The 27,048-nt window shown below is 39.9% G+C and overlaps 2 protein-coding genes and 1 long non-coding RNA gene across 3 annotated transcripts in view; 1 reads left to right on the top strand and 2 right to left on the bottom strand.

Annotated features, from left to right (window-relative positions):
* rac2 (Rac family small GTPase 2) overlaps positions 1-14,841 on the top strand; it is a 17,285-nt gene extending 2,444 nt beyond the window's left edge. The window contains exons 2-7 of the mRNA XM_063880882.1: positions 5,402-5,473; positions 6,729-6,846; positions 7,842-7,904; positions 11,944-12,103; positions 12,299-12,432; positions 14,328-14,841. Of these exons, the coding sequence (XP_063736952.1) occupies positions 5,402-5,473; positions 6,729-6,846; positions 7,842-7,904; positions 11,944-12,103; positions 12,299-12,429 (544 nt within the window). The 3' untranslated portion in view covers positions 12,430-12,432; positions 14,328-14,841. The remainder of the gene's footprint in view (positions 1-5,401; positions 5,474-6,728; positions 6,847-7,841; positions 7,905-11,943; positions 12,104-12,298; positions 12,433-14,327) is intronic.
* Positions 14,842-16,320: 1,479 nt separating this feature from the next.
* On the bottom strand, positions 16,321-19,377 carry LOC134862776 (kallikrein-8-like). The gene is made up of 6 exons (XM_063880862.1): positions 19,281-19,377; positions 18,421-18,598; positions 18,106-18,288; positions 17,348-17,400; positions 16,572-16,729; positions 16,321-16,491 (listed from the first exon to the last, which is right to left on the bottom strand). The coding sequence occupies exons 1-6, from the start codon at positions 19,315-19,317 to the stop codon at positions 16,327-16,329; spliced, it is 774 nt and encodes a 257-aa protein (XP_063736932.1). The 5' UTR covers positions 19,318-19,377; the 3' UTR covers positions 16,321-16,326.
* Positions 19,378-24,399: 5,022 nt separating this feature from the next.
* LOC134862805 (uncharacterized) lies at positions 24,400-25,328 on the bottom strand. Its single transcript, XR_010165554.1, has 2 exons — positions 25,177-25,328; positions 24,400-25,078 (listed from the first exon to the last, which is right to left on the bottom strand). It is a non-coding gene; the product is annotated as an uncharacterized LOC134862805 (long non-coding RNA).
* Positions 25,329-27,048: the final 1,720 nt, after the last annotated feature.

The following is a 27,048-nucleotide window of genomic DNA, read 5'->3' as shown; positions in this document are numbered from 1 at the left end:
AGGATCGTGTGTGTGGCCTGACCAGATGTCAGAAATGTGATTTAAACCTTCTGTTTGCAGAGAAGAGGAACTTACAATATAGAGGAAGAAGGGAAGTGAGCACTGTGCACATATGAGCTACCACGCTGCTGTTTTATGACCCTGATATGGCATGGCGGATTTGAAAGTGGTTTAGTTTGAACAATATCTACACCCAATATATCAAGTTATTACATTGCATTACATGTCTTATATTAATACCAAATTCGGAAATGGTTTTGTTACGGGCAACAAAGGATTGCACGGGTCGCTGAGTAGTTATCAACATTTGAGTTCAGTTCAATGTATCATTGAAGTTTAGTCAAATAATTGCAAACACAAAGGAATATCTGGCATCCTCCAGCTGTTGATCAGTGGAGAGAGCAATAACACATCCATATGCATTGGTGGGGGGGGGGGGGGAGCTCATAGGGAAACAATGCTTCGATAGGTCCTGGACTTTAGTTAAAGTAGAAGTACTCAGGTCTTGTACTTGAGTAAAGTAGAAGTACTCAGATCTTGTACTTGAGTAAAGTAGAAGTACTCAGATCTTGTACTTGAGTAAAGTAGAAGTACTCAGGTCTTGTACTTGAGTAAAGTAGAAGTACTCAGGTCTTGTACTTGAGTAAAGTAGAAGTACTCAGGTCTTGTACTTGAGTAAAGTAGAAGTACTCAGATCTTGTACTTGAGTAAAGTAGAAGTACTCAGGTCTTGTACTTGAGTTAAAGTAGAAGTACTCAGGTCTTGTATTTGAATAAAGTAGAAGTACTCAGGTCTTGTACTTGAGTAAAGTAGAAGTACTCAGGTCTTGTACTTGAGTTAAAGTAGAAGTACTCAGGTCTTGTACTTGAGTTAAAGTAGAAGTACTCAGGTCTTGTACTTGAGTAAAGTAGAAGTACTCAGGTCTTGTACTTGAGTTAAAGTAGAAGTACTCAGATCTTGTACTTGAGTAAAGTAGAAGTACTCAGATCTTGTTCTTGAGTAAAGTAGAAGTACTCAGGTCTTGTACTTGAGTAAAGTAGAAGTACTCAGGTCTTGTTCCTGAGTAAAGTATAAGTACTCAGATCTTGTACTTGAGTAAAGTAGAAGTACTCAGGTCTTGTACTTGAGTAAAGTAGAAGTACTCAGATCTTGTTCTTGAGTAAAGTAGAAGTACTCAGATCTTGTTCTTGAGTAAAGTAGAAGTACTCAGATCTTGTTCTTGAGTAAAGTAGAAGTACTCAGATCTTGTTCTTGAGTAAAGTAGAAGTACTCAGATCTTGTTCTTGAGTAAAGTAGAAGTACTCAGATCTTGTTCTTGAGTAAAGTAGAAGTACTCAGATCTTGTTCTTGAGTAAAGTAGAAGTACTCAGGTCTTGTACTTGAGTAAAGTAGAAGTACTCAGGTCTTGTACTTGAGTAAAGTAGAAGTACTCAGATCTTGTTCTTGAGTAAAGTAGAAGTACTCAGGTCTTGTACTTGAGTAAAGTAGAAGTACCAGAGTGTAGGAATACTCTGTCACAGTGAAAGTATTCTAAATGTTCCTCCAGTGAAAGTAGAAAGTACTCTCCTCTAAATGTACTTAAAGTAGCGACAGTAAAAGTAGTCATTGTCTGATTGGTCCATTTCAGAATAATATCTCTGATATGTTTTATAATGATTGATCATTAAAGTGTTCTCAGAGCTGGTAAAGGTGCAGCTAGTTTGAATGGCTTTGTATACTGCAGGGTAGCTGCTGGATTTACTGCAGGTGAACTACAGTCTGATTTAAGGGAGATTATATTTACCATCATTCATTCTAATCTGCCTAGCAACTGAAGGGATTAAATAATTATAGTGGAGGAAAGTAGAACATCTGCATACCTCCAATCCACAGGTATCATCTTAAGGCATGGATGCAGTTTACTTGGCCAGTGTGTTGTATTTGCAGTCTCTGCTGAAATGGTATATTTCACATAGAAAAACTAACGATATTAAAGATTAAGTGCAACCTTTAAAAACTGTACCTGATTGACCTTTCTAGACATGGAAGATGATATCTACAAAACCCCTTTTTATTCAAATGCTCAGCCTTGAGAACAAATATAAGATGAGCTAATCCTCAGAGTGATATGTCAATGTAGTTAAAAGCATTTCCTTTGGATTTGGTCTCTGGGCTGAACCAAGTGCAGGGAGATGGGGGAGTCTCAAGTGATTAAGTAAATTAAAGAATTATGTTGTTGTGATATTTGGGAGACTTTAACCAACAGGGTGACTCAACGAGAGACAAGGAGAGAGAGAAAGAAAGGTAAATAAAGCAGAATTGGTAAAGTGACTACGAATAAGGAGACAGAAGCAAAAACAGTGTGGGGTTTGATTTAACTTAAAGTGTATTACGTTCAAAGCAGCTCATGTATATATGATGGTGTCAGCAGGAGACCGGTGAAGATGAAAAAGAGACAAAGAAGAAAGAGATTTGAAGGCTGAACTCTTCAGTGTTGCTGGTTCCTGTTTTCAGCGCGAACTTCTAAAACATATCACTTCCTGTTTGACTCACACACAAGCTCAACACATAACCCTGACCTTTCCATCTCACCTTTTCTAAAGCGAACACAACGTTGCTGAGGTAGTGCCGATGATAGAAGAAGTCGTAAAAACACACATGCTTTTTTTTGAGGGACCCCGAAAATGGGTTGTCAGTCAAAACGTGGTCCTCATAAATGTAGCAAAACAAACACACACCTCATTTGTTTTTGATGAGAGATTTTTAATCCCTTTAGCGTTGTTCTTTTCATGAGAAAATATTCAGATTTTAGGATTATTGAGTCCTTCAATACACCGTCTGATATGTACTGTAAAAGAAACATTCACTGTGTTTAACTGAGTCATTATGAACTAATGCCATATGACTGTTTTATGTGTCTTAGAATATTTCTACTGGCATCACAAACGGCTTTAAAGACACACCTTTGATTTGCTATTGCTATTTATTTATTTCTGATGTGTAACTCGTAATTTCAGTCATAATAACTTCAGTATTCCAGTTTGAATGTAAAGTCTGACTGTAGATATTTCAATATACACCCTGGTGAACGGAAGGTAGGCACCAACGCTTCTAACTCCGTAACGGAAGCTCGGAGAGACTCTCTACGGCCTTCTGTTACAGAGATACAGACATTCTGTCACAGGAAGTCGACATCTCAGGAACGGAAGGTAGGCCCTTCCCAAGGCCTGTAACTCCGGGGACTCCCCCCTTTCTATTGCACATATCTATTAATAATGAGTATTGTAAAAATGGATTAATAATTTGTAGTTTCAAAAGTCAACAAAGTTCATTCACTATTATAAACACAGTGATGGGCTAGTTACTTCCAAAATGTAATACAGTGCATGTGACTCATTCCTGTCTTTGTAAAGTTACTTTACATTATTACTGTCTCTGAACTGTAATGCGTTACACTCATTTTGCGTTACTCTGAGTTACTTCAACAGTCTCTCAACTTCTCGGGGTTCAAGAGGCATGCAGCCCGAGAGAAAGTTACCTTCTGGTGCTTCAGCCTGCGCGTCCTCCTGTCTTTCTCTTTTCTTTTATCCGAGCCTGCAGCTCTGCATTGAGAGCCTGCAGCTCTGCATTGTGAATCTGTTCCTGCAGCTCTGCATTGTGAATCTGTTCCTGCAGCTCTGCATGGTGAATCTGTTCCTGCAGCTCTGCATGGTGAATCTGTTCCTGCAGCTCTGCATTGTGAATCTGTTCCTGCAGCTCTGCATTGTGAATCTGTTCCTGCAGCTCTGCATTGTGAATCTGTTCCTGCAGCTCTGCATTGTGAATCTGTTCCTGCAGCTCTGCATGGTGAATCTGTTCCTGCAGCTCTGCATTGTGAATCTGTTCCTGCAGCCCTCTGAACCAATAGGAAACAGGCTCACTGAGTCACTATTCTACCCGCGCAATTGTTCCTCTGGTGTCGGAATGTCTCGCGATGTTTGTGAATTCTTAGAAACTAAACACCACACCATTTCGGGTTAAAATGTGTTGTAACTGCGTTACTGAGAATTGTAACGGATATTATATTAGCCACATTCCAGAAGTACTGCGTTATAGTACTGCGTTACAGCAATGCATTACTGTAACTCCGTTACTTTTGCAACGCGTTACACCCAACACTGTGTATACACATATGTAGTCAAACAACCAGCAAGCTACTTCAAGATGTAAATGAACTACTAGTTGAATTGCATGTGGTTTATTACCCCTAAAGACGTGTTATAGATATGTTGCACCCTGTCTGTTTTATGCCAGGCTCTCCTGCTTTGCAGTGAACTGGGAAGGCTGCAGCAGCTTGTTCTTGCCTCAATCACATTTACCCAGAATGCTCTCTGCTCGGTATGTCAGAGGCTTGATGAAGATAAGACACAAGTTCCTGTGTTGTTGAAATACTGGTAAAACAACATAAGAACAGGGCTAGTTCAGACACGCTGCTCTCTGCAACCTGAAGAGCATGTTAATGCATCTGAAGCTGTGTTAGAACAAGGGATGTTCAAACGTCATAAACTATCCCCCTAAATAGGGTTATTTATATTACACTATGTTTGTTCATATATTTTACTCTGTATTGATTTATTTTTTGTTATTTCATAGTTAAGTTTTTTAATATATACTTCTCACTGAAAAGAGAAACAGAAGGATTATTTATTTCCTCCATTTCAGGGATAAACAAAGTATTTCTGAAGAGGTGCTTCATTGATCCCACATTTGGAAACCTTTTTGTTGCAGCAGGATAAAACAAAACTCATGGCTCATAAATAGAAATTAAAAGAGTAGAAATCTAAATAAGAAACATCTCAAAATAGAGATAGAAAAACAACAACATTGGAGGAATGTGGAGGAAAGCAGGATACATATCTTTGTAAAACCTGTCTGGACCCCATTATGAATCTTACATGGACTCTCAGCTCCCCATTAATCCTCATGAATAACCCCGTGCATATCTACCAGGCTCCAGAGATCACCTAGTTTCTATGTATTAGCATTAGCATTAGCATCTCTTCTGTCTGGTTTTTATCACACGGCACTACTTACTTACTTATGTTGTTTTTATCCTTTTCGTGCTCTGATATTTGTACTTTGTTCAGCCCTTTGAGGCATGTTTTGTGATTTGGGGCTGTATGTAGATTTAGATTTGCTTTATGAAGTTTACTAAACCACAGAACTACAAACGGACATAGTGACTGACAATGATTGCTCCCTAATTCATCACAACGTGCAGTTTGAGAATTGTGTCTGTAAAGGGTTTGTTAGACTGATGCAGGAATACGTTTATATCTCAGGATAAAATCTGCCATACTTTTTGTCTCTGATTTCTTTTGATTGACATTGATAATAATCCCTCATGCCGTCTCTGATCATGCCTTTCAATTTTGTGTTATAGAGCTGTGGGAAAAACATGTCTGCTCATCAGCTACACAACCAATGCCTTCCCCGGGGAGTACATTCCTACTGTGTGAGTATGATGCATGCACACACACTCTCTCACACACACACTTACACACATTCTGCAGGTACATGTACAACATACAGTACAGATAATTAAATGTGCACAGATATGATGTGTACGGATGAACACGAATGAATTATAATATGCAGCCGTGTGCATGCATAGACACACACACACACACACACACACACACACACACACACACACACACACACACACACACACACACACACACACACACACACACACACACACACACACACACTGCAGATGTCTGCAGGTTTGGGCTGGCAGCGGCCTAAAGGTTAGCATAACACACTTCAGATTTCTTGATCAAATATATATTCATAAAATCTGACAAATACTTTAAATTGAGAAGGAAAATGTGTATCGTATAATGAAGGCACGTCTAAAATCAGGCAATGAATGTAAAACATCTATAAAAATATACAATAATAAGAGAGAGTCTACAACAAAGCATAACAAAAGTGATACACAATTAAAAACAGGAAAAGGAAGGATCAGTTAGTTTCTGATCCTTAATTTTGGGGGGAATGTAGAGTGTTGTTTCACTGAGATTCAGACCCATCGTTTCTACATACATCTAAACCTTACTGGTAACCAGTGAAGAGAGCCAAGACCTGTAGTTGGTTAAAGCCTGCAGCAGCTGTTTCTTTTATTAACTTAAGGGGTGAGTTAGCTGTATGAGCAAAAATAATGATGGAGGTGTGGGATGATGAGGGAGTGTGTCTATCAAAGTTACATTAAAGAAAACTGACATGTTTGGTAAGACTACCATGGGAGGAATTCATTTTCCGATGTTTATTTTTTACATTTGAATTAATGTTTAGGCACAGCAGGGTATATTCATCAAGCCGGGTTTCTCATTCCAATAATCTCCTTAATTGCTGCATGTTGTTTCATGTGTATGCACAGCAGGTCAGTAAAGAGACTGCAGGGTTTCAGTGTGTCCACAAGAGGACACTGCTGCTTATATATTATAATCTAGTGAATGCACTTTTATACTTTATGGTAGAACAAAGGCAAAGGTATTTAAATGCTTGTAATCCTTAGAGCCCAAGAATGGTCTTATTATACATATTCAGTTTGGCGCCCTCCCTCTTCCACATATGGTACAACCAATGGCTCACTGACTATGTGTGTGTGTGTGTGTGTGTGTGTGTGTGTGTGTGTGTGTGTGTGTGTGTGTGTGTGTGTGTGTGTGTGTGTGTGTGTGTGTGTGTGTGTGTGCTCCCCTCAGCTTTGATAACTACTCAGCTAATGTGATGGTGGACAGTAAGCCTGTCAACCTGGGCCTCTGGGATACAGCTGGACAGGAAGACTATGACAGGCTCCGCCCCCTGTCCTACCCCCAGACGGTAACCACACACACACACACACACACACACACTCACACACACACACCCCATACCGTGGTTGGTTAAACAGGTTGAGGTCCCCATATAGTGATAAATATCAACTCACCTACACACAGTTCATTACAACAAATTAAATCTACTTTGGATCCCGCTGTGAATCCCAGGAGAGGGATTATATTTAAAGCAGAACACGAAGGGAACAATAATTGAGACGACAGAGTATACTACCTTTGTGTGTGGAAGTAAAGTCACACAAAATATCTACAAAGAAATTCATACAAATACGGTTTCAAGGGGACACTTGATGAACAAAGAATAAATACAAAAGGAACAAAATAAATATATTTTCATATTCAAACATCCTATAATACAAACAGTATATACACGCATATAGTATACAATACATTATTTGGGGTGGCTGTGGCACAGTGGGTTATTGCGCCGATACTCAGACCAGAGGACCAGGGAAACGCAGGTTCATTCCTGCCCTGATTGCCATTGCAGTCGACCTGGCGTTGTGTCCTTGGGGAAGACACGGCACCCTGAATTGCTCCTCTGGTCTTACATGTCTGATACATGTAAGATGTAATGTAGAGCAAATACATTCAAAGTATCAGTAAGGATATTAATCGAAACACTGAGTTTGTGCCCCAACACATTATTTATTTTCTATTTGATTTGTTTTAAATTGTTGCTTTTAACCTTAAGGGTACGTAGAATATGCCATGGATATAATATGATTGTATATTGAGGTTACAGACATATCGACTAAGGTCACACAGTTGCCGTATTTCATTGCCGTGAAACAAAATGCGTTCAAGGACCATGTTTTTCACAATTTATGACCCAAAACACCGAGTGAAAATCAGATCGATTGTAGGTTTACATGTCATGCCACGTATGCACTGCAAAAGGGTTTGACTGCACTTGATTGCAAAGATAAGTGTAATGCAGTGTAATGAAATCTATCTTCTAAAGGACTCTTTATCCTGCAGGATGTTTTCCTGATCTGCTTCTCCCTGGTGAGCCCGGCCTCCTACGAGAACGTCAGAGCAAAGGTGAGTCTCGTATCTATGGAACGTCCTTATCGGGACATCTGTCATGAAAATATATTTTAAATGCAATTTGCGAATTTGCAAAAAGCACACACCTCATTTACACAAATCCTAACTTCAATGTTGAGGTGCAATAATGCTAATGTATTTATAAAAGTTATGTTTCTGTCAGAAAATCAATCCAAATGTAATCATAATGGATCCGCAGATGCTATCAATTCGATCTTTAATTTCCGTGTGAGAACGAATGGACCTATCCACACTGTGGCAATTAGATCATCCCTTTTTTGAACCAGACAACAGTTCCAGAACTCTCATGTCTTCTGCAACGGGTCAGCTTTCTGTCCCCAGACTTAGAACTAAACAAGGAGAAGCAGCATTCAGTTATTGTGCTCCAAATATCTGGAACAAGCTCCCAGAACCCTGCAGGTCCGCTGCAACTCTTCCTACTTAAATCCAGGCTGAAAACATTTCTTTTCTCGCTGCTTTTAATTGAGCTGTCTTATCTGACGCTGCACTGTGGCTGTTATTCTGCACTGTGGCTGTCATTCTGCACTGTGACTGTCATTCTGCACTGTGACTGTTATTCTGCACTGTGGCTGTTATTCTGCACTGTGACTGTCATTCTGCACTGTGACTGTCATTCTGCACTGTGACTGTTATTCTGCACTGTGACTGTCATTCTGCACTGTGACTGTCATTCTGCACTGTGACTGTTATTCTGCACTGTGACTGTCATTCTGCACTGTGGCTGTTATTCTGCACTGTGACTGTCATTCTGCACTGTGACTGTTATTCTGCACTGTGACTGTTATGACTGTCATTCTGCACTGTGACTGTTATTCTGCACTGTGACTGTTATTCTGCACTGTGACTGTTATTCTGCACTGTGACTGTTATTCTGCACTGTGACTGTTATTCTGCACTGTGACTGTTATTCTGCACTGTGACTGTTATTCTGCACTGTGACTGTTATGACTGTCATTCTGCACTGTGACTGTTATTCTGCACTGTGACTGTTATTCTGCACTGTGACTGTTATGACTGTTATTCTGCACTGTGACTGTTATGACTGTTATTCTGCACTGTGACTGTTATGACTGTTATTTTGCACTGTGACTGTCATTCTGCACTGTGACTGTTATTCTGCACTGTGACTGTTATGACTGTTATTCTGCACTGTGACTGTTATTCTGCACTGTGGCTGTTATTCTGCACTGTGGCTGTTATTCTGCACTGTGACTGTTATTCTGCACTGTGACTGTCATTCTGCACTGTGACTGTTATTCTGCACTGTGACTGTCATTCTGCACTGTGACTGTTATTCTGCACTGTGACTGTCATTCTGCACTGTGACTGTTATTCTGCACTGTGGCTGTTATTCTGCACTGTGACTGTCATTCTGCACTGTGGCTGTTATTCTGCACTGTGACTGTTATTCTGCACTGTGACTGTTATTCTGCACTGTGACTGTTATTCTGCACTGTGACTGTTATTCTGCACTGTGACTGTCATTCTGCACTGTGACTGTTATTCTGCACTGTGACTGTCATTCTGCACTGTGACTGTTATTCTGCACTGTGACTGTCATTCTGCACTGTGACTGTTATTCTGCACTGTGGCTGTTATTCTGCACTGTGACTGTCATTCTGCACTGTGGCTGTTATTCTGCACTGTGACTGTTATTCTGCACTGTGACTGTCATTCTGCACTGTGACTGTTATTCTGCACTGTGACTGTTATTCTGCACTGTGACTGTTATTCTGCACTGTGACTGTTATTCTGCACAGTGACTGTTATTCTGCACTGTGACTGTTATTCTGCACAGTGACTGTTATTCTGCACTGTGACTGTTGTTCTGCACTGTGACTGTTATTCTGCACTGTGACTGTTATTCTGCACTGTGACTGTCATTCTGCACTGTGACTGTTATTCTGCACTGTGACTGTTATTCTGCACTGTGACTGTTATTCTGCACTGTGACTGTTGTTCTGCACTGTGACTGTTATTCTGCACTGTGACTGTCATTCTGCACTGTGACTGTTATTCTGCACTGTGACTGTCATTCTGCACTGTGACTGTTATTCTGCACTGTGACTGTTATTCTGCACTGTGACTGTTATTCTGCACTGTGGCTGTTATTCTGCACGGTGACTGTTGTTCTGCACTGTGACTGTCATTCTGCACTGTGACTGTTATTCTGCACTGTGACTGTTATTCTGCACAGTGACTGTTATTCTGCACTGTGACTGTTGTTCTGCACTGTGACTGTTATTCTGCACTGCGACTGTTATTCACTGTGACTGTCATTCTGCACTGTGACTGTTATTCTGCACTGTGACTGTTATTCTGCACTGCGACTGTTATTCACTGTGACTGTCATTCTGCACTGTGACTGTTATTCTGCACTATGACTGTTATTCTGCACTGTGACTGTTATTCACTGTGACTGTTATTCTGCACTGTGACTGTTATTCTGCACTGTGGCTGTCATTCTGCACTGTGACTGTTATTCTGCACTGTGACTGTTATTCTGCACTGTGACTGTTATTCTGTTATTCTGCACTGTGACTGTTATTCTGTTATTCTGCACTGTGACTGTTATTCTGCACAGTGACTGTTATTCTGCACTGTGACTGTTATTCTGCACTGTGACTGTTATTCTGCACTGTGACTGTTATTCTGCACTGTGACTTTTATTCTGCACTGTGACTGTTATTCTGCACAGTGACTGTTATTCTGCACTGTGACTGTTATTCTGCACTGTGACTTTTATTCTGCACAGTGACTGTTATTCTGCACTGTGACTGTTATTCTGCACAGTGACTGTTATTCTGCACAGTGACTGTTATTCTGCACTGTGACTGTTATTCTGCACTGTGACTGTTATTCTGCACTGTGACTGTTATTCTGCACTGTGACTGTTATTCTGCACTGTGACTGTTATTCTGCACTGTGACTGTTATTCTGCACTGTGACTGTCATTCTGCACTGTGACTGTTATTCTGCACTGTGACTGTTATTCTGCACAGTGACTGTTATTCTGCACTGTGACTGTTATTCTGCACTGTGACTGTTATTCTGCACTGTGACTGTTATTCTGCACAGTGACTGTTATTCTGCACTGTGACTGTTATTCTGCACTGTGACTTTTATTCTGCACAGTGACTGTTATTCTGCACTGTGACTGTTATTCTGCACTGTGACTTTTATTCTGCACAGTGACTGTTATTCTGCACTGTGACTGTTATTCTGCACTGTGACTGTTATTCTGCACTGTGACTGTTATTCTGCACTGTGACTGTTATTCATGTATTTATTCCTGTTGTGTTTATTTCATTAGCTTTGCTCTTTAATGACTGTTTTTAAAGGCCTTTCTATAATGTGTTTATGCTGCACTATTTTTTAGCGCTCTTAATGTCTTTCATTTTTGCAAAGCACTTTGAATTGCCTTGTGTTGAAAGGTGCTATATTAATAAACTTGCCTTGCCTTCCTCTGACACAAAATAAACTGTAAAATGAATCGACGGGCTCTGAGAACGCAGGTTATACTTAAGTTAAATGTATAAAGCTTTGCAAAAAAACAGTCCTACATTTAAGACAAGGCAAGTCCAAGGTAATTCAGAGCAAGCCTCGAGTCCAACTGCTTTTTTATCAAGCTAAATCTGAAATCAATCAAAACTATGCTAGAGTCAGGACACAACTCACTAGAAATGGTTGCAGATTTGTGATTCAAAACAGGAAACTTGAATCGTTGTACTTTCAAATCTAAAGTTAAGTAGCCCTAGCTTTAGGGATTCAGTATTAAAGAGCGTAAAGTCTCTGGTTTCATATTTTATCAGCACATTCACTAATAATTGAATCCCTTATTATCGGTGTGGGCGTTCACATACAGTAATCCCACTTCCGACTTATTTCTGTTAGCAGATCAGAATAAAAGTCAAGAGTAGCGTGAGAGAAAAAGAGGAAGAAGTAAAAGACAAAAACCTTTTGGTTTTCCTATTTCCTTTTTCTCATTTGGTTTGCCTTTAATTCTGTCCAGTGGTACCCGGAGGTCCGTCACCACTGCCCCTCCACACCCATCATCCTGGTGGGCACTAAGCTGGATCTGAGGGACGAGAAGGACACCATCGAGAAGCTGAAGGAGAAGAAGCTGGCACCAATCACCTACCCACAGGGCCTGGCTCTGGCCAAGGAGATAGGTGAGAAACAGTTATCGGTCCCAGCTCCTCAGGAGAGCATTAGGGTTAGGGGTAACGGTAGGGCTTAGGGTTTAGGGTTTAGGGTGAAAAAGCTGTCACACACTTTTCAAAAAGTCTTACTAGAGTTTTACTTCCTAACTTAGCCTTTTTGTTTGGCAGTTTAGTTTTATGGATTGTCCTGTTCTGTTCCTGTAGATTCAATGAAATACCTGGAGTGTTCGGCTCTGACCCAGCGCGGTCTGAAGACGGTGTTCGACGAGGCCATCCGGGCCGTGCTCTGCCCCCAGCCCCCCAAGGTCAAGAAGAAGCCCTGCTCACTGCTGTAAATGGTGAGTCTGAAGTAAAAGCAGACGTTTTACTAACGACTTAGTGGTTAGTGAGAGACATCATGAACTTTAAAGAGTTGCAGGAATGAGTCCCAAAACCCTCAGATTCAGCATTTTAGCACCTCCTGCCCCTTTGTCTGGAAGTCCATGGTTTTTCTAAATGTGTTTTTGGTTGTAAGCCTGAAATAAGGTCTGTGGTTAACGAAAGGAATTTATCGTTTTGTTCTACAACTTAAAATACATCAGTAAATACCCCACTGGTGAATTTAAAACGACAGTTGCTCAGAACTCTCTAAATGAGAAGACCAAACGTCATCATGCCCAACATTAGCCTCCTTTAGCTTAGCGGTGGTGAGGTGAAGTCATGTGACCGTGCTGAAGTTCCTTTATAGCCCAAGATTAGCCTCCTTTAGCTTAGCGGTGGTGAGGTGAAGTCATGTGACCGTGCTGAAGTTCCTTTATAGCCCAAGATTAGCCTCCTTTAGCTTAGCGGTGGTGAGGTGAAGTCATGTGACCGTGCTGCAGTTCCTTTATAGCCCAACATTAGCCACCTTTAGCTTAGCGGTGGTGACGTGAAGTCATGTGACCGTACTGTAGTTCCTTTATAGCCCAACATTAGCCTCCTTTAGCTTAGCGGTGGTGACGTGAAGTCATGTGACCGTGCTGTAGTTCCTTTATAGCCCAACATTAGCCTCCTTTAGCTTAGCGGTGGTGACGTGAAGTCATGTGACCGTGCTGTAGTTCCTTTATAGCCCAACATTAGCCTCCTTTAGCTTAGCGGTGGTGACGTGAAGTCATGTGACCGTGCTGTAGTTCCTTTAAAGCTGACATTAGCCTCCTTTAGCTTAGCGGTGGTGACGTGAAGTCATGTGACCGTGCTGTAGTTCCTTTATAGCCCAACATTAGCCTCCTTTAGCTTAGCGGTGGTGACGTGAAGTCATGTGACCGTGCTGTAGTTCCTTTATAGCCCAACATTAGCCTCCTTTAGCTTAGCGGTGGTGACCTGAAGTCATGTGACCGTGCTGTAGTTCCTTTATAGCCCAACATTAGCCTCCTTTAGCTTAGCGGTGGTGGCGTGAAGTCATGTGACCGTGCTGTAGTTCCTTTATAGCCCAACATTAGCCTCCTTTAGCTTAGCGGTGGTGACGTGAAGTCATGTGACCGTGCTGTAGTTCCTTTATAGCCCAACATTAGCCTCCTTTAGCTTAGCGGTGGTGGCGTGAAGTCATGTGACCGTGCTGTAGTTCCTTTATAGCCCAACATTAGCCTCCTTTAGCTTAGCGGTGGTGACGTGAAGTCATGTGACCGTGCTGTAGTTCCTTTATAGCCCAAAATTAGCTTTTTTCTTCATGAATCATAGTGTTTTTAATATCTCGAAAAATATTGAAGTATCACTAAAAGGTGATAAAGTCGTCTACTTCACCAAACATATTGTTCGTCACCCCAAACCCAACGGATTTAAATACACAGGGCATAAAGGCCAATTGTTCTGAATGGATTTATTCAACGTCAGCTTTGACGTAAAATAAAATGTCCTTTTGCAGTACTTCCATCATTTCCAAGCCTTCAGACCGACAAAAAGCAGCGATTTAGAAAAATACAGCTTTAATTTCTCTTTTCTCAACAGGAGAGTCAAAGTGAAAAAGTAGTTGATTTGAGCTCCTGCCTTTTTAAAAATGTATTACCACTGAGGACGTCCCGCTGGCATTTCAATATGCCCAGTCACAGGGAGCGATTCAAGACGTGACAGAGACATTATTTTAACAACCTTGCCTTCTTGTTTTCTGACAGCATTGGAGCAGGACTAGGTTTTCCTTCACGCAGTGCTACTTCCCCATGTGTTAATGAAGCTCTTTTGGATGCACGTGTTCTTCAATGTTTCTTTTATATTCCTGCAGGACCAGAAACAGTAAAGGAAGAGAGACTCAGACTGATGACCCGACTATAAAGAAGAAGATTAAACAGTTCTGTTATGTGTATAGAAAACTAGATTTAAAAAAAAGAATAGAAATTGTGTCGTTGTGATGAATAAGTAAAACACCTTTCTGTACAGCATGATTTGAAACAAATGAGTTATGGACAAGAAAGAATCCATCAGTAAAGCATAGCAATTCATCAGAACATATCACTCAAAGTGGACACAACAGAGTAAAGACGATAACCATAAAGATGTATCCAGTGCAGCAAAAGTCCGACACTGATCCCAGCAGAAAGTGTTAACCTGTATTAATGCAAAGACAGTGTTGTAATAAGAGAAGTTGTTCTACCAATATTGTTTTGAGAGTGTTTAAAACAGCAAAATAAGGAAGGTTTTTGTATGAGCAGAGAGCAGAACAATGTGGTATTTGAATAAAACTATAACAAACCTATTATTTGTTGTGATGTGAAAATAAAATACATTTTATCAAGAAACACGTCTGCAGAGAAAGTGTTGATTCCAACGTCAGTGAACCACTGCGACTGTACAGTTAATGCACAGTTTCCTCCTCAAGATGGATAAAGGAGCTCAGGGTGGAGGTAATGCTGATGAATCTGAGTTAATGTCTGCCATCTGCTTCAAGCGTCATCCGTCTCACTTTGCTTTCCCACAGGGCGAGACAGTGATATCAATTATAATTATTCCTTTGTGCCGATTAACAGTTTCTATCAGATGAATGGAGGAGAGGTTCTGCTAACCTTTCATCCAGATGGGAAGCATTGCTCTTTATTAGTTTAGGTGTGTGTCAATAATCCTGTAAGGCACAAATCACATTGTACCAGGACTACCAGAGTTCAGGTGTATATCAGTATGTAGAGTCTCTACTTTAAAGAGTCCTTTCCTGCTGATGTTCAGGTGTATATCAGTATGTAGAGTCTCTACTTTAAAGAGTCCTCTCCTGCTGATGTTCAGGTGTATATCAGTATGTAGTGTCTCTACTTTAAAGAGTCCTCTCCTGCTGATGTTCAGGTGTATATCAGTATGTAGAGTCTCTACTTTAAAGAGTCCTCTCCTGCTGATGATCAGGTGTATATCAGTATGTAGAGTCTCTACTTTAAAGAGTCCTCTCCTGCTGATGTTCAGGTGTATATCAGTATGTAGTGTCTCTACTTTAAAGAGTCCTCTCCTGCTGATGTTCAGGTGTATATCAGTATGTAGAGTTTCTACTTTAAAGAGTCCTCTCCTGCTGATGTTCAGGTGTATATCAGTATGTAGTGTCTCTACTTTAAAGAGTCCTCTCCTGCTGATGTTCAGGTGTATATCAGTATGTAGTGTCTCTACTTTAAAGAGTCCTCTCCTGCTGATGTTCAGGTGTATATCAGTATGTACTGTCTCTACTTTAAAGAGTCCTCTCCTGCTGATGTTCAGGTGTATATCAGTATGTAGTGTCTCTACTTTAAAGAGTCCTCTCCTGCTGATGTTCAGGTGTATATCAGTATGTAGTGTCTCTACTTTAAAGAGTCCTCTCCTGCTGATGTTCAGGTGTATATCAGTATGTAGTGTCTCTACTTTAAAGAGTCCTCTCCTGCTGATGTTCAGGTGTATATCAGTATGTAGGTCTCTACTTTAAAGAGTCCTCTCCTGCTGATGTTCAGGTGTATATCAGTATGTAGCGTCTCTACTTTAAAGAGTCCTCTCCTGCTGATGTTCAGGTGTATATCAGTATGTAGTGTCTCTACTTTAAAGAGTCCTCTCCTGCTGATGTTCAGGTGTATATCAGTATGTAGAGTCTCTACTTTAAAGAGTCCTCTCCTGCTGATGTTCAGGTGTATATCAGTATGTAGTGTCTCTACTTTAAAGAGTCCTCTCCTGCTTTGATGTAATTTGTATTACACCTTTTTTTCTGGGTTGGAAAAAGTAGAGAGAACACACAAAGTGTAGCTTCAAGTTTTAATTATATAAGAGTTCTCTCTCACTTCTCAGGCAATGGTTTTTCTGATCCATGCATCATATTCTGGATTGCAGAGGTCCATGAATGCCGCAGCTTTTCTGCATACAAAGTTCGGATCACCCAGAAAAGAAATGACGCCATAAATCTTGTCTTGGATCTTGTCTTTGTACACAGCTCCTCCTCCAGAATCTCCCTGTGAGAGAAACACATATTCAGTTTGAACCTCAATAAAAGCACTTAATGAAATACACATTGGAGGCTATGCCGACCTACATAACATATATCCTTGGCAGGTGTTTGGCCGCAGAACCAGTGTTGATACACTTTGACTTGGTAGACCTTTGGGAAATCCTTCTGCAAAGTATTTCTGAGGTCTTCACAAGGAACAACGTTAGTGTCTGCACAGTGGAGGTCAGAGGATGCACTGGGTTCTGGAGAAGCGAAGGAAAGAACAAAGGCAAAGAATTGTCATCACTGTCGGGGAACGTTTGCTTAGGTATCTAACCTTTAACGCAGTCCAGTTTCTCCTCCCATGGCATAGGTCTACGGCCTTGGGGTGGCTGACCGAGCACAAGCTGACCTGAGGTAGTTGATTGTGTGTGGACCTCTGGGAGCGCTTCTTATCGGGTGCGTGGGTCCCACTGGTGTAGATTTTTTGGCCATGGACCGCAGTTTCAGTTAGATTTAGCGCCCTGTTTGTTTAGTCTAGTTATTGAAGTATGTAGATCATACACTCTGAACTGTTTAAAAACTACGACTACGGAAGAGCTCTTCAGAATTGGTCGGGCAACCTCATGTCTCTGGTCGTTACTTCATAATAAACCTTGTTCTCGTTGTGTTTTCGACTCCATAGCTCCAGAAGTCTCCATTACAATCACAAAGTACAACATTCTCATACAATGCACAACATCTTAAACGAAGCAACAGCTTTTTAGGTTAAAAAAATCTATACTTTTTCTAAATTTCAGACCCTAAGGCAAAAGAAAACCTTTTTCGATAGAGCTCCTGGAAACCCTCAGAAAAATATCCTGATCTTTATTGAATCTCACCCCTTTTATCCCCAGGGCCCCCTGTAGTGGCTGCGTGACCTGCGATCTCAAGCCTGGCAGAAACAGAAACAAAAAAAGGGCTTAGTTTACACCAATATCAGGATGTGATTACATTACATGTTGCCCCAGGACACAATGACATGCTGACTGCAGTGGGGTTTGATCCAGCGCTCCCCATTTGATGCAAGAGTTGAACAAATCCTAATACAGAGATTATGTTGAATGGAAGGCTTAGTGGGAATTGATTTACTTTACTCCACACACAGTATTGTAATATTTGGAATCACTAGCGTTAAAAAGAAATATCACCAAAGGGATTGCATCTCACAAATGACATACAGTCGCACTTATTAATAAATGCTCCTTCTGTAAACACACAATGTTTATGGATATAGTAATGTGTGAACGAGCTACCATCCAACCCATCGTGGGGGAAGCCTCTGTGGATAGTGTACAACAATCCAGTTACACCTGTAGCTCTTCAATCCATTCAGACCGATCGAGAGATTTTGCTGACACTTAAGTCAAGCTGCTTTGACATTTCACTCCTCACAGAGACGGTAGGACAAGTCTTGCCTAGTTTGTTGAAATGTATAGAAAACACACCTTCAGGGATTCCCTTCCTTGGATTGACTGGTTGATATAAATCAGACCTTGGCAAAACTGTTTTGAGCTGATGTGTTCGACAAAACTAAGTCCGACCTAGACATTGTGAGACTTTCCAAAGCAACATCCAGGTGGAAAAAGGCACGACTCACATTTCAGGATGATATCCGCAGTCAGGGAGAGCAACAGGTGGAACAGCAGAGGATTTGGGGAGCTGCAGCAGCATGATATCATGGGCCCTGTGTTCTTTGTCTGTGTAGATGACAGCTTCTGCTGTGATTTGTAATTCTTCTGCTCGATCCCCTGGATGCATAACCAATTCTGCATACATAGTACTGCACATAGGAAGAGTCAATTAGCTTCTTATCTATTTATGAGTTTGTCTTACCAAAACCATTTGTATCGGCTTACATGAGTCGGTCATAGTTCATAGTGAATAGTGAGTATGTTAGGACGTATTTTCTCACCTTCCTGGCTTCAAACAGTGAGCCGCAGACAGAACCCAGCGGTCCCCGATCAGAGAGCCACCGCACAGGTTGGAGGATCCGCCAGCAGCCGCTCTCAGTTTCACATGGTACTGACGCTCACATGGTTCACCGCCAACGATTCGCTTCTGCAGATCCACCCGTGTGCTCACTGTGACTCCTGCAGGAGAAGACCCAGGGTGGGTTAAAACAGTGAATACCTGTGCAGAATTGCCCGGGCTTTTTCTCAGAATATTAGGCAAAAGCATTGTGCCGACACCCCAGAGACCATACTTGGATATTTGGTCAGTAGAATATAGCTAAACATTTGCTGTTGACCTAGGGATGTCCCCTGGAAGATGGGTAAGAAGCAATAATTATTGAAGAGGAGAAGCAGAACCATTTCTCTGGAAAAAACCCTATCCCTTTCTGATTGGGAAACCTAAAACAGTGCCCCTCCTCTCTTAGGAAGGGCCTAACCTGATGACAGACACTAGAATCCTTTGGGATCACTTAAATGGATGTGGTTCGTCAGGTATTTGAGCCGGGTTAGCCAGAAGTTAAAACCTTGCAGATCCATGTGGATCCAAACCTGGTGGTAAACTTGCACACACTCAAACGCTTCTGTTAGGTCAATTAGAAGGTCTGACAGAAGGACTTGAAGGAGTCTTTAAGGGTTCACTTTTAAACTAACCCTATATACCACCGACACATGAAGGTATTTCACCGTTCTCCTCTCGGTAAGAAGAAACTCAACAGTGTACCTTTAAGGTCGGAGAAGAACATCAACAACAGTATGTGGTCTAGCTAGACGTAAGATTACATCATTTGAAGATGCATAATGCAGGTAAAATAGTACTCACCGACTAACAGAAGAAAGAGAAACGTGAAGTGAGCCATGGCTGACGTTTATGTGTAGTTACAGCAGCTCAACGGCAAGTGAACTACCCGCTGCAGAGCTCTACACATTCATGCAAAGGCTAAATCTTATCAACAGTTCCTGATCCGGGTCCTCCATAAAGTAAAGCAGGAAAGTGACACTGTACCGACACCATAGAGATAGAGTGTGATATACTCTCTTCTGCATGCAGCTCACATGATGTGAGACTGTTTTATAGAAACACATTTGATAGAATGATTGTTTATTTGAGCAGTTTCCACAAGGTGTCCTGTCCCTAAAACAGTCTTATCACATGATCTCGTCCCCGTTAATATGATCGTTGCTATATTTTAAACACTGTGCATTGCATCAATAATTATAATCAAAACAGATCATATATATTATTCTGAAATGACAGGACAGGAGGTGGTTGGGCTGGAGGCAGCCGCAGCAGAAACACCTGAAATCACGGCTGACTGCAGGAGAGAGGAGGACGACTTCAAAGGTGGTCTGCAGCACGATGATTGGCTGCTGAAGATTGAGGTGAAATGTAATTGGTTAAAAGAGAATGCCCATGATGAGCTGGTTAATTCAGCTGCAGAGCTACTGAATGTGGAGCCAGGGTACGGTTGAACTGTCCAAAAATCAGCTCTTATCTACTGTTCCTTGGCCTCTGTGTGAAACGTCCCGGGGTTAAGGAACAGTAGATAGGAGAACTCAACAGGACTGAGGAACAGAGACTGCATTGAGAACCCGACTGAGCGACACTATCCAGGTCTTGATGATGAAGGACGTCATTAATGAGCGTCTGCTGTAGGGAACTACAGCTCCTCTAAAGCTACTGAGAGCCTCTCCTCTGCACCGTGCTCTCTGATGGTGCTGTTTCTGCTTTATGAACCAGGACAGCAGAGAGACAGATACTCTGCATTAGGCTGGAATTGTACGGATATGTGGACTTTATTTGATCATTTCAGAAAGTAAGGTTCATATTTATCCTTTTGATTAATAAAGTGCCGAACGTTCGAAACAACGCACTCTAGCAGGTTACGGTATACATTTTAAACTAGTGACTAAGCACGTTTGGACTTCATTATACTACTTTATTATAAATACTTTAAATATTTTATCTTTTTCCCCAAAAATCCTTTCACAGGGAGAGCAGCAGGAAAATACTAAACCCTGAAGAAAGTATAACGAGGGCAGCAGACTGCTGTAGGAGAGCACTTTCATTATTGGTTATAAAAAGCATCCCCCCTGCAGGTTTACAGATGTTGATGAGAGGAATTGAGCCGGAATGTTTTCATAAACACACAAACAATCAGTGAATAATGAAGCTGACTCTTTATTGACTGACGGCTGGCTGCACCTGCTTACCTCGCCCTCTTCCCCCTCTACAGTATTATTCCAGAACAGTCACATTCTCTCGCAGTGCACCCCTCGCGGCCGCACATCGGCGGAGCGGTGAAAGAGATGAATAGCTGTTGGTTTCAGTGTACAGGACACTTCTACTACCACCCTCAACCAGCAATATGAGATAACTCACAGCTCAGAGGGGCTGGGAGCTGATGTGGGAGGACAGGGAGGACAGGGCATTTGAAGGGTGTAGTGCATTGAAGAGGAACATGTTTTAGAACAGGGGTTTCAAACTCAGGAATCAAATCGGAAGACATAATGACCCGCTCTGAATCAGTCCGGCATCGCAGCGGCTCATCCAGAGACATATTCACACGATAGATATTTGTAAATACTTTTCAATGTCCTGGATTCTTATTAATGTAATCTAAAGTTCAATGTATTGAATTATATAAGATCAAGTTTGCTCAGAAAGTTTCAAGTGAGTGGGCTAAATATACACACCATGTGTTTGCAATATCTCAGCATCTTGGACATGTATGTCTTGTATATTCTGGGAGCAAGGCCTTAAAAGATAAACAGACAGTAAGGCTGACCTGTCGCCTCCCAAGGTCAAAAGACTGTGACCTATGCATCTATTAATATGTTCACTGGGCCGACTAATGTCTGAAACATGGAATGCGTGTGTGCAGGGAGTTCCTATATAACCGGTTCGATTCTTCCAATCCAGGGAGGACCCCACGCGTTTGACTGCTGGAAGCAACGTGGTGTTTTCACAGTTGTATGCTTGTTACGTAACAATATCATATTTAACCTCATCTATTTCTGTGTCCGTGTCTGAATGAGTTTCTACTGATTCATGTTGTGAGAGTTAAAGCCTCGGATCCACGACAGTCTGGTTGCCCTTATTTCACAGGTGAGGGTGAGAGTGATCACACGCAGACACATCCCAGATTAGTTTCCGGTCGTTGGATGCACTTTAGTTTGCTGTTTATTGAAGATCGGTACAATACAGATGTTGTGGTGATGAATGAGTCGTCTTTGAGCATCTGCCGCGTCTGGTTGGATCGGTATGCTCTCACTCTTCCGGTGTCCTCCCTGTTTCCGGTAGTCTATGACCTCTTTTATGCACCCTGTGCAGCTAACCCCCGCCACCAAGTGTTCAAAAACAATATTGCATTATAAATCCAAATGAAATAAATGAACATGCCAACAACACACACAAAACCCTCCCTCCTGCTTCCTGAACATAATGAGTGACAGGCTGATAGTAACCATAGTAACACATCAGGGTCCGGGACAGGGACTTTCAAAGTCTCGGCTTTCAGACTTCAAATATTGCTGAATTCAAATAATAAATAGCCTATTTTAAAAGCTTTAGATTTTAAATATATAACTTTCACTCAAAAAGCGTTGATCTGTGATTGATAATAATAAATAAATAATAATAATAATAATGATAATAATAAATAATAACAATAATAAATAATAATAATAAATAATAATAATAAATAATAATAATAATAATAATAAATAATAATAATAATAAATAATAATGATAATAATAATAATAATAATAATAATAATAATAATGATAATAATAGTAATAATGATAATAATAATAATAATAAATAATAATAATAATAATAATAACAATAATAATAATAAAGATAATAATAATAATAATAATAATAAAGATAATAATAATAAACAATAATAAATAATAACAATAATAAATAATAATGACAATAATAATAATAATAATAATAATAAAACAATAATAATAATAATAATAATAATAATAATAATAATGATAATAATAAATAATAATAATAAATAATAATAATGATAATAATAATGATAATAATAAATAAATAATAACAATAATACATAATAATAACAATAATAATAATAATAATAATAATAATAGTAATAATGATAATAATAATAATAATAATAATAATAATAATAATAATAATAAATAATAATAATAATAATAATAATAATGATAATAATAAATAATAATAATAATAATAATAATGATAATAATAATGATAATAATAAATAATAATAATAATAATAATAATAATAATAATAATAATAATAATAATAATAATAATAATAATAATAATAATAATAATAATAATAATAATAATAATAATAATAATAATAATAATATAATAATAACAATAATAATAATAATGATAATAATAATAATAGTAATAATAATAATAATAATAATAATGATAATAATAATAATAATAATAATAATAATAATATAATAATAATAATAATAATAATAATAATGATAATAATAATAATAATAATAATAATAATAATAATAATAATAATAATAATAATAATAATAATAATAATAATAATAATAATAATAATAATAATAATAATAATAATAATAATAATAATAATAATAATAATAATAATAATAATAATAATGATAATAATAATACATTTATTTATAGAGCGCTTTTCTAAAAACTCAAAGACACTTCACAGAAATACAATTCATAAAAACACAATGAGAACAACAGACTTTTAAAACATAACATTAATTTACAGATTAAAAGCAGTTTTGAAAAGGTGAGTTTTGATCTGGGATTTAAACAGGGTGAGGTTGGGGCAGTCACAGATGTTTTTGGGGAGTGAGTTCCAGAAGGAGGGGGCAGTGACAGAAAGGCTCTGTCCCCCCAGGTCCGGAGTTTGGTCCTGGGAAGAAGTGAGAGGAGATTTGAGTCTGACGAGCGGAGGTTGTGGGAAGCAGTGTGGTGCTGGAACAGGTCTGTGAGGTAGGAGGGGGCCTGGTGATGCAGGGCTTTGTGGGTCAGGAGAAGGATTTTGAAGTGGATGCGTTGTGGGACGGGGATCCAGTGGAAGTTCTGCAGGACAGGGGTGATGTGTTCACAGGACCGGGTGTGGGTGAGGAGACGGGCGGCTGAGTTCTGGATGTACTGGAGTTTATTGAGGAGTCTGGATGGTGTACCACAGAGGATGCTGCTGCAGTACTCTAGTCTGGATGGTGTACCACAGAGGATGCTGCTGCAGTACTCTAGTCTGGATGAGATGAAGGCATGGATCAGGGTTTCGGCGGCAGAGAAGGAGAGGGATGGGCGGGGACGGGATTTTTGATGAGGCTAACCTAATCTCATAAATTCATGGCATTGATGTAACAGGAACACAGAGAGATGTAGGTATGAACCGTTGTGATTAACACGATTGAACACAATCGTGTTAATCATAATAATAATCTGATTAATCACAAGTTTAAAACTCGAGTACTAACTTGTGTTTTGGTGGGAGCTAAAATAGATACACATGTGATGTTGTAATAAAGAAATACATGAGAAATTCATCAAAACCTCAACTTAAGAACAACTTCTACTGACAGTTACTTACAATAAATAAGACTCTTATACTTCCAGACTCAATCAGTTATTGTATTATTGATCCATGTTCCAGCCACAGGGCAGGAACTCTTGATAAGAGATCAAAAGTGTGCAATGAGCTCATCTGTGTCGCCTATGGGCTTGTGTTGATGCAACTGAAGATCAGTAAGACAGACGAGAGAAGCAGACTGCTGTAAGATAGTGCGTTCATGAATTGGTGACATAAAGCACCCCCCCCCCCCCATGGACCAAAACAGTGAGTGCAGGTTTACAGATGTTGATGAGAGGAATTGTGCAGAAGTGTTTTCCTGTGCCGCTGTATTCACAAACACACAAACAATCAGTGAATAATGAAGACGGCTCTTTATTTACTTTAAATGACAACATTCAACAAGGAGTTGATTTTGTGGGAAACATACGAATGACATGCATTACTTTAGAGCTGCCGGCAGAGCATGAGATCAGCCTGTTCAAAAGAAACACCTTCATATTTGCATGAGTTGCTTTTAAAATACTATCTGTACCATATCCTGCAATCTCTGTTGATTAAAGGTTATATTCTACAATTAAATCCAAGTTTAAATTCAAAAAGGGGAAAAGATACGTCTTTATTTTGTACCGTAACAAAAGTTTGCATCAATAAAGTTAAACTAACATTTATAACTCAGACGCTTCCTTTTGAAATGATCTTCAAGAGCTTTTCTAATGAGAGTTGGATATTTAATGTAAACCAACCTATTGTAAATGTATCATCAGCCAATTTAGAGCCAATCAGAGGGTTTTAGTAGATCTGAAGGTCTGCTAAATAACACGACCTCTCACCCTTTAAAACAATTTAGACAATTCCATTTACAGGTTGGACATGTTGTTGGGATAGGAATCCCGGTAATGTGAGTGATCCAATCTTTGTATTCACAAATGGTCGGTAGCAGCACCCTGGTGCAACACAGGCCATTCTACCATTGCCTGTGAAAGAAATGACTCCGTAATTCATGCCGTTGAACACCACTCCTCCACCAGAGTCCCCCTGAGAGAGAGAGAAATGTAGAAACTCTTTACCACTGATCTTGAATCATTTACTAAAATACTTTTGGATAATAAATATAAAGAGCCAAGCCAACTCACTAGACTTATATCCACACCAGTCCTTTTGAAACAGATCAAGTTGTTCAGTGTAAAGTAATAGCCTGGATTTTGAGGTAGACAGGTTCCACTCTTCGTACTGTCAACAACGTCTGTGTCTGCACACTGGAGGGTTTTGACATCGGGAATTTTCCTAGATGAAACATAAAAAGAAGGGTTTTTTTTACAGCGTCATATAATGAACTTCACGTAGAAAAGTATTATTTATTTTTAGTTCCATATATATGATGGTGGATGGTTTAATCAATACCAAATAATCGTATTTTAAAGTATTATATGTCTGAATGTAACTAGTGAATACATCTGCAAAATAAAACGTATAACATTCCGTCCAAAACATAATTTACATATTAAGTGAAAATACAGTACAGTGATAAATGTACTGTGTTACTTTCCACCACTGCTGTTAATATAAATAAATATGTTATTATATTAGTATATAATAGTCAATTGCAAATCACAAAACCAGCAAGATCCTCTCACCCCCCTTAATCCATTAGGTTCCATCTGGTCTGCTGCACGACCTGCAATCTGAACGGTTTTACCTCTGAAAGACAAAAAAGTGATTTAACTCATAATACAAATGGACAGGGGAATTTCTCAGTTTTAGTTTTTCAAGAATTTAACTTTTCAGATTTATTAAAGATCACAACTCACAGCTCGGGACGTTTGCCACAGTCAGGAAGGTTTGCTGTTGGAAAGTTAATTGCAGGGACATCCAGCTTCAGCAGCATGATGTCATGGATCATATTTTGGTTGTCTCTCAATCGAAAAGGTTGTGCTTTGACAAGCACTGCTTTTGTTGGATCGGGTTTCTCATTTAAAACTGTGTCCCCAGTCCCCACCAACAAGTAAAAGGGAAAAGAGCAACATCCCCGATAATAATGGAAAACCTATGAAATTTTTTCCTTTTAAAAGGGTTTTTTTTTTGCCACTTATTTTAATTCATATTTCCTCACCCCCATCCGGCACCAGTGAGCTGCAGTCAGATCCAAAACCTGGGCTGATCAGGGGACCGCCCAAAAAAGTAGGTTTTTGGTTCCCCTATTTGGGATCCCTCACATGGGGAAAGGCGGGGCTTTATCCTTTCATGTTTCCCTCCATGATTCTCCCTTTTGCAGACCACCACCTGCTCTTGTCACAGGAAAGAGAAAACCCACCTCCAAAGGGGGACGACAGTGGGGAAAAGTGGCTGTTGTAAAATGGGGTTTTTCTTTTCAGCATTTAAGAAAATGTAATTGAAAAGGGAAAAATTAAACCCTTGGGAAACAAAATTTAAACATCACGTAATCCATGAGTACCTTTCAGCATGAGAATGGGGAAAGGCAGCCGGGGTCTAATGGGGCTGATCCCCACCCGGGCCCAAACAAAAGGGAAGACCCTTTATCATGCCAGCCATTTTTTTCCAAAGCCTGCCCTGGTGCCCGTGGAGCTCTTTTTCCCAAACCCCTTTACTCTGTCCGGGGTTTGGGCCCCAACCCCCAAAACACCTCAGGAAAGGGTTTCAAAACAACCCCATTTGGGGGACACAGATGTGCCCAATTTTTCCATGTGATCACTTTTTCAAATGTCCTGCCTATGGTGGAAAAAGGTTTACAAATTCAAGGCTGACTTCACTGTGTCTTCAAGCAGATGCGGTTTTTTTTAAAGTCTGAGGACTTTTTAGTGGGAGCTGGCCCTTAAGGGGACCTTTTCTGGAAGGAATTTTTCCCTCTGAAACTTTTAAGGGAGCGGTTTCTGTTTTACTGTACAGCAGGCTTTTGCCTTTAAATCTGCATTTGACCCTTTTTTCCAATGAAAATCCTTTGGTGCGCAGCAGGCCCTTGTTCAGTTGGTTTTTTCAGGGGCCAGGGC

The sequence above is a fragment of the Eleginops maclovinus genome, chromosome 4 (assembly GCF_036324505.1).
Source record: "Eleginops maclovinus isolate JMC-PN-2008 ecotype Puerto Natales chromosome 4, JC_Emac_rtc_rv5, whole genome shotgun sequence".
In the NCBI taxonomy this organism is placed as follows: Eukaryota; Metazoa; Chordata; class Actinopteri; order Perciformes; family Eleginopidae; genus Eleginops; species Eleginops maclovinus.
The sequence above is the reverse complement of the archived record's forward strand: the minus strand, read 5'-3'. Positions and strand labels throughout refer to the sequence as shown.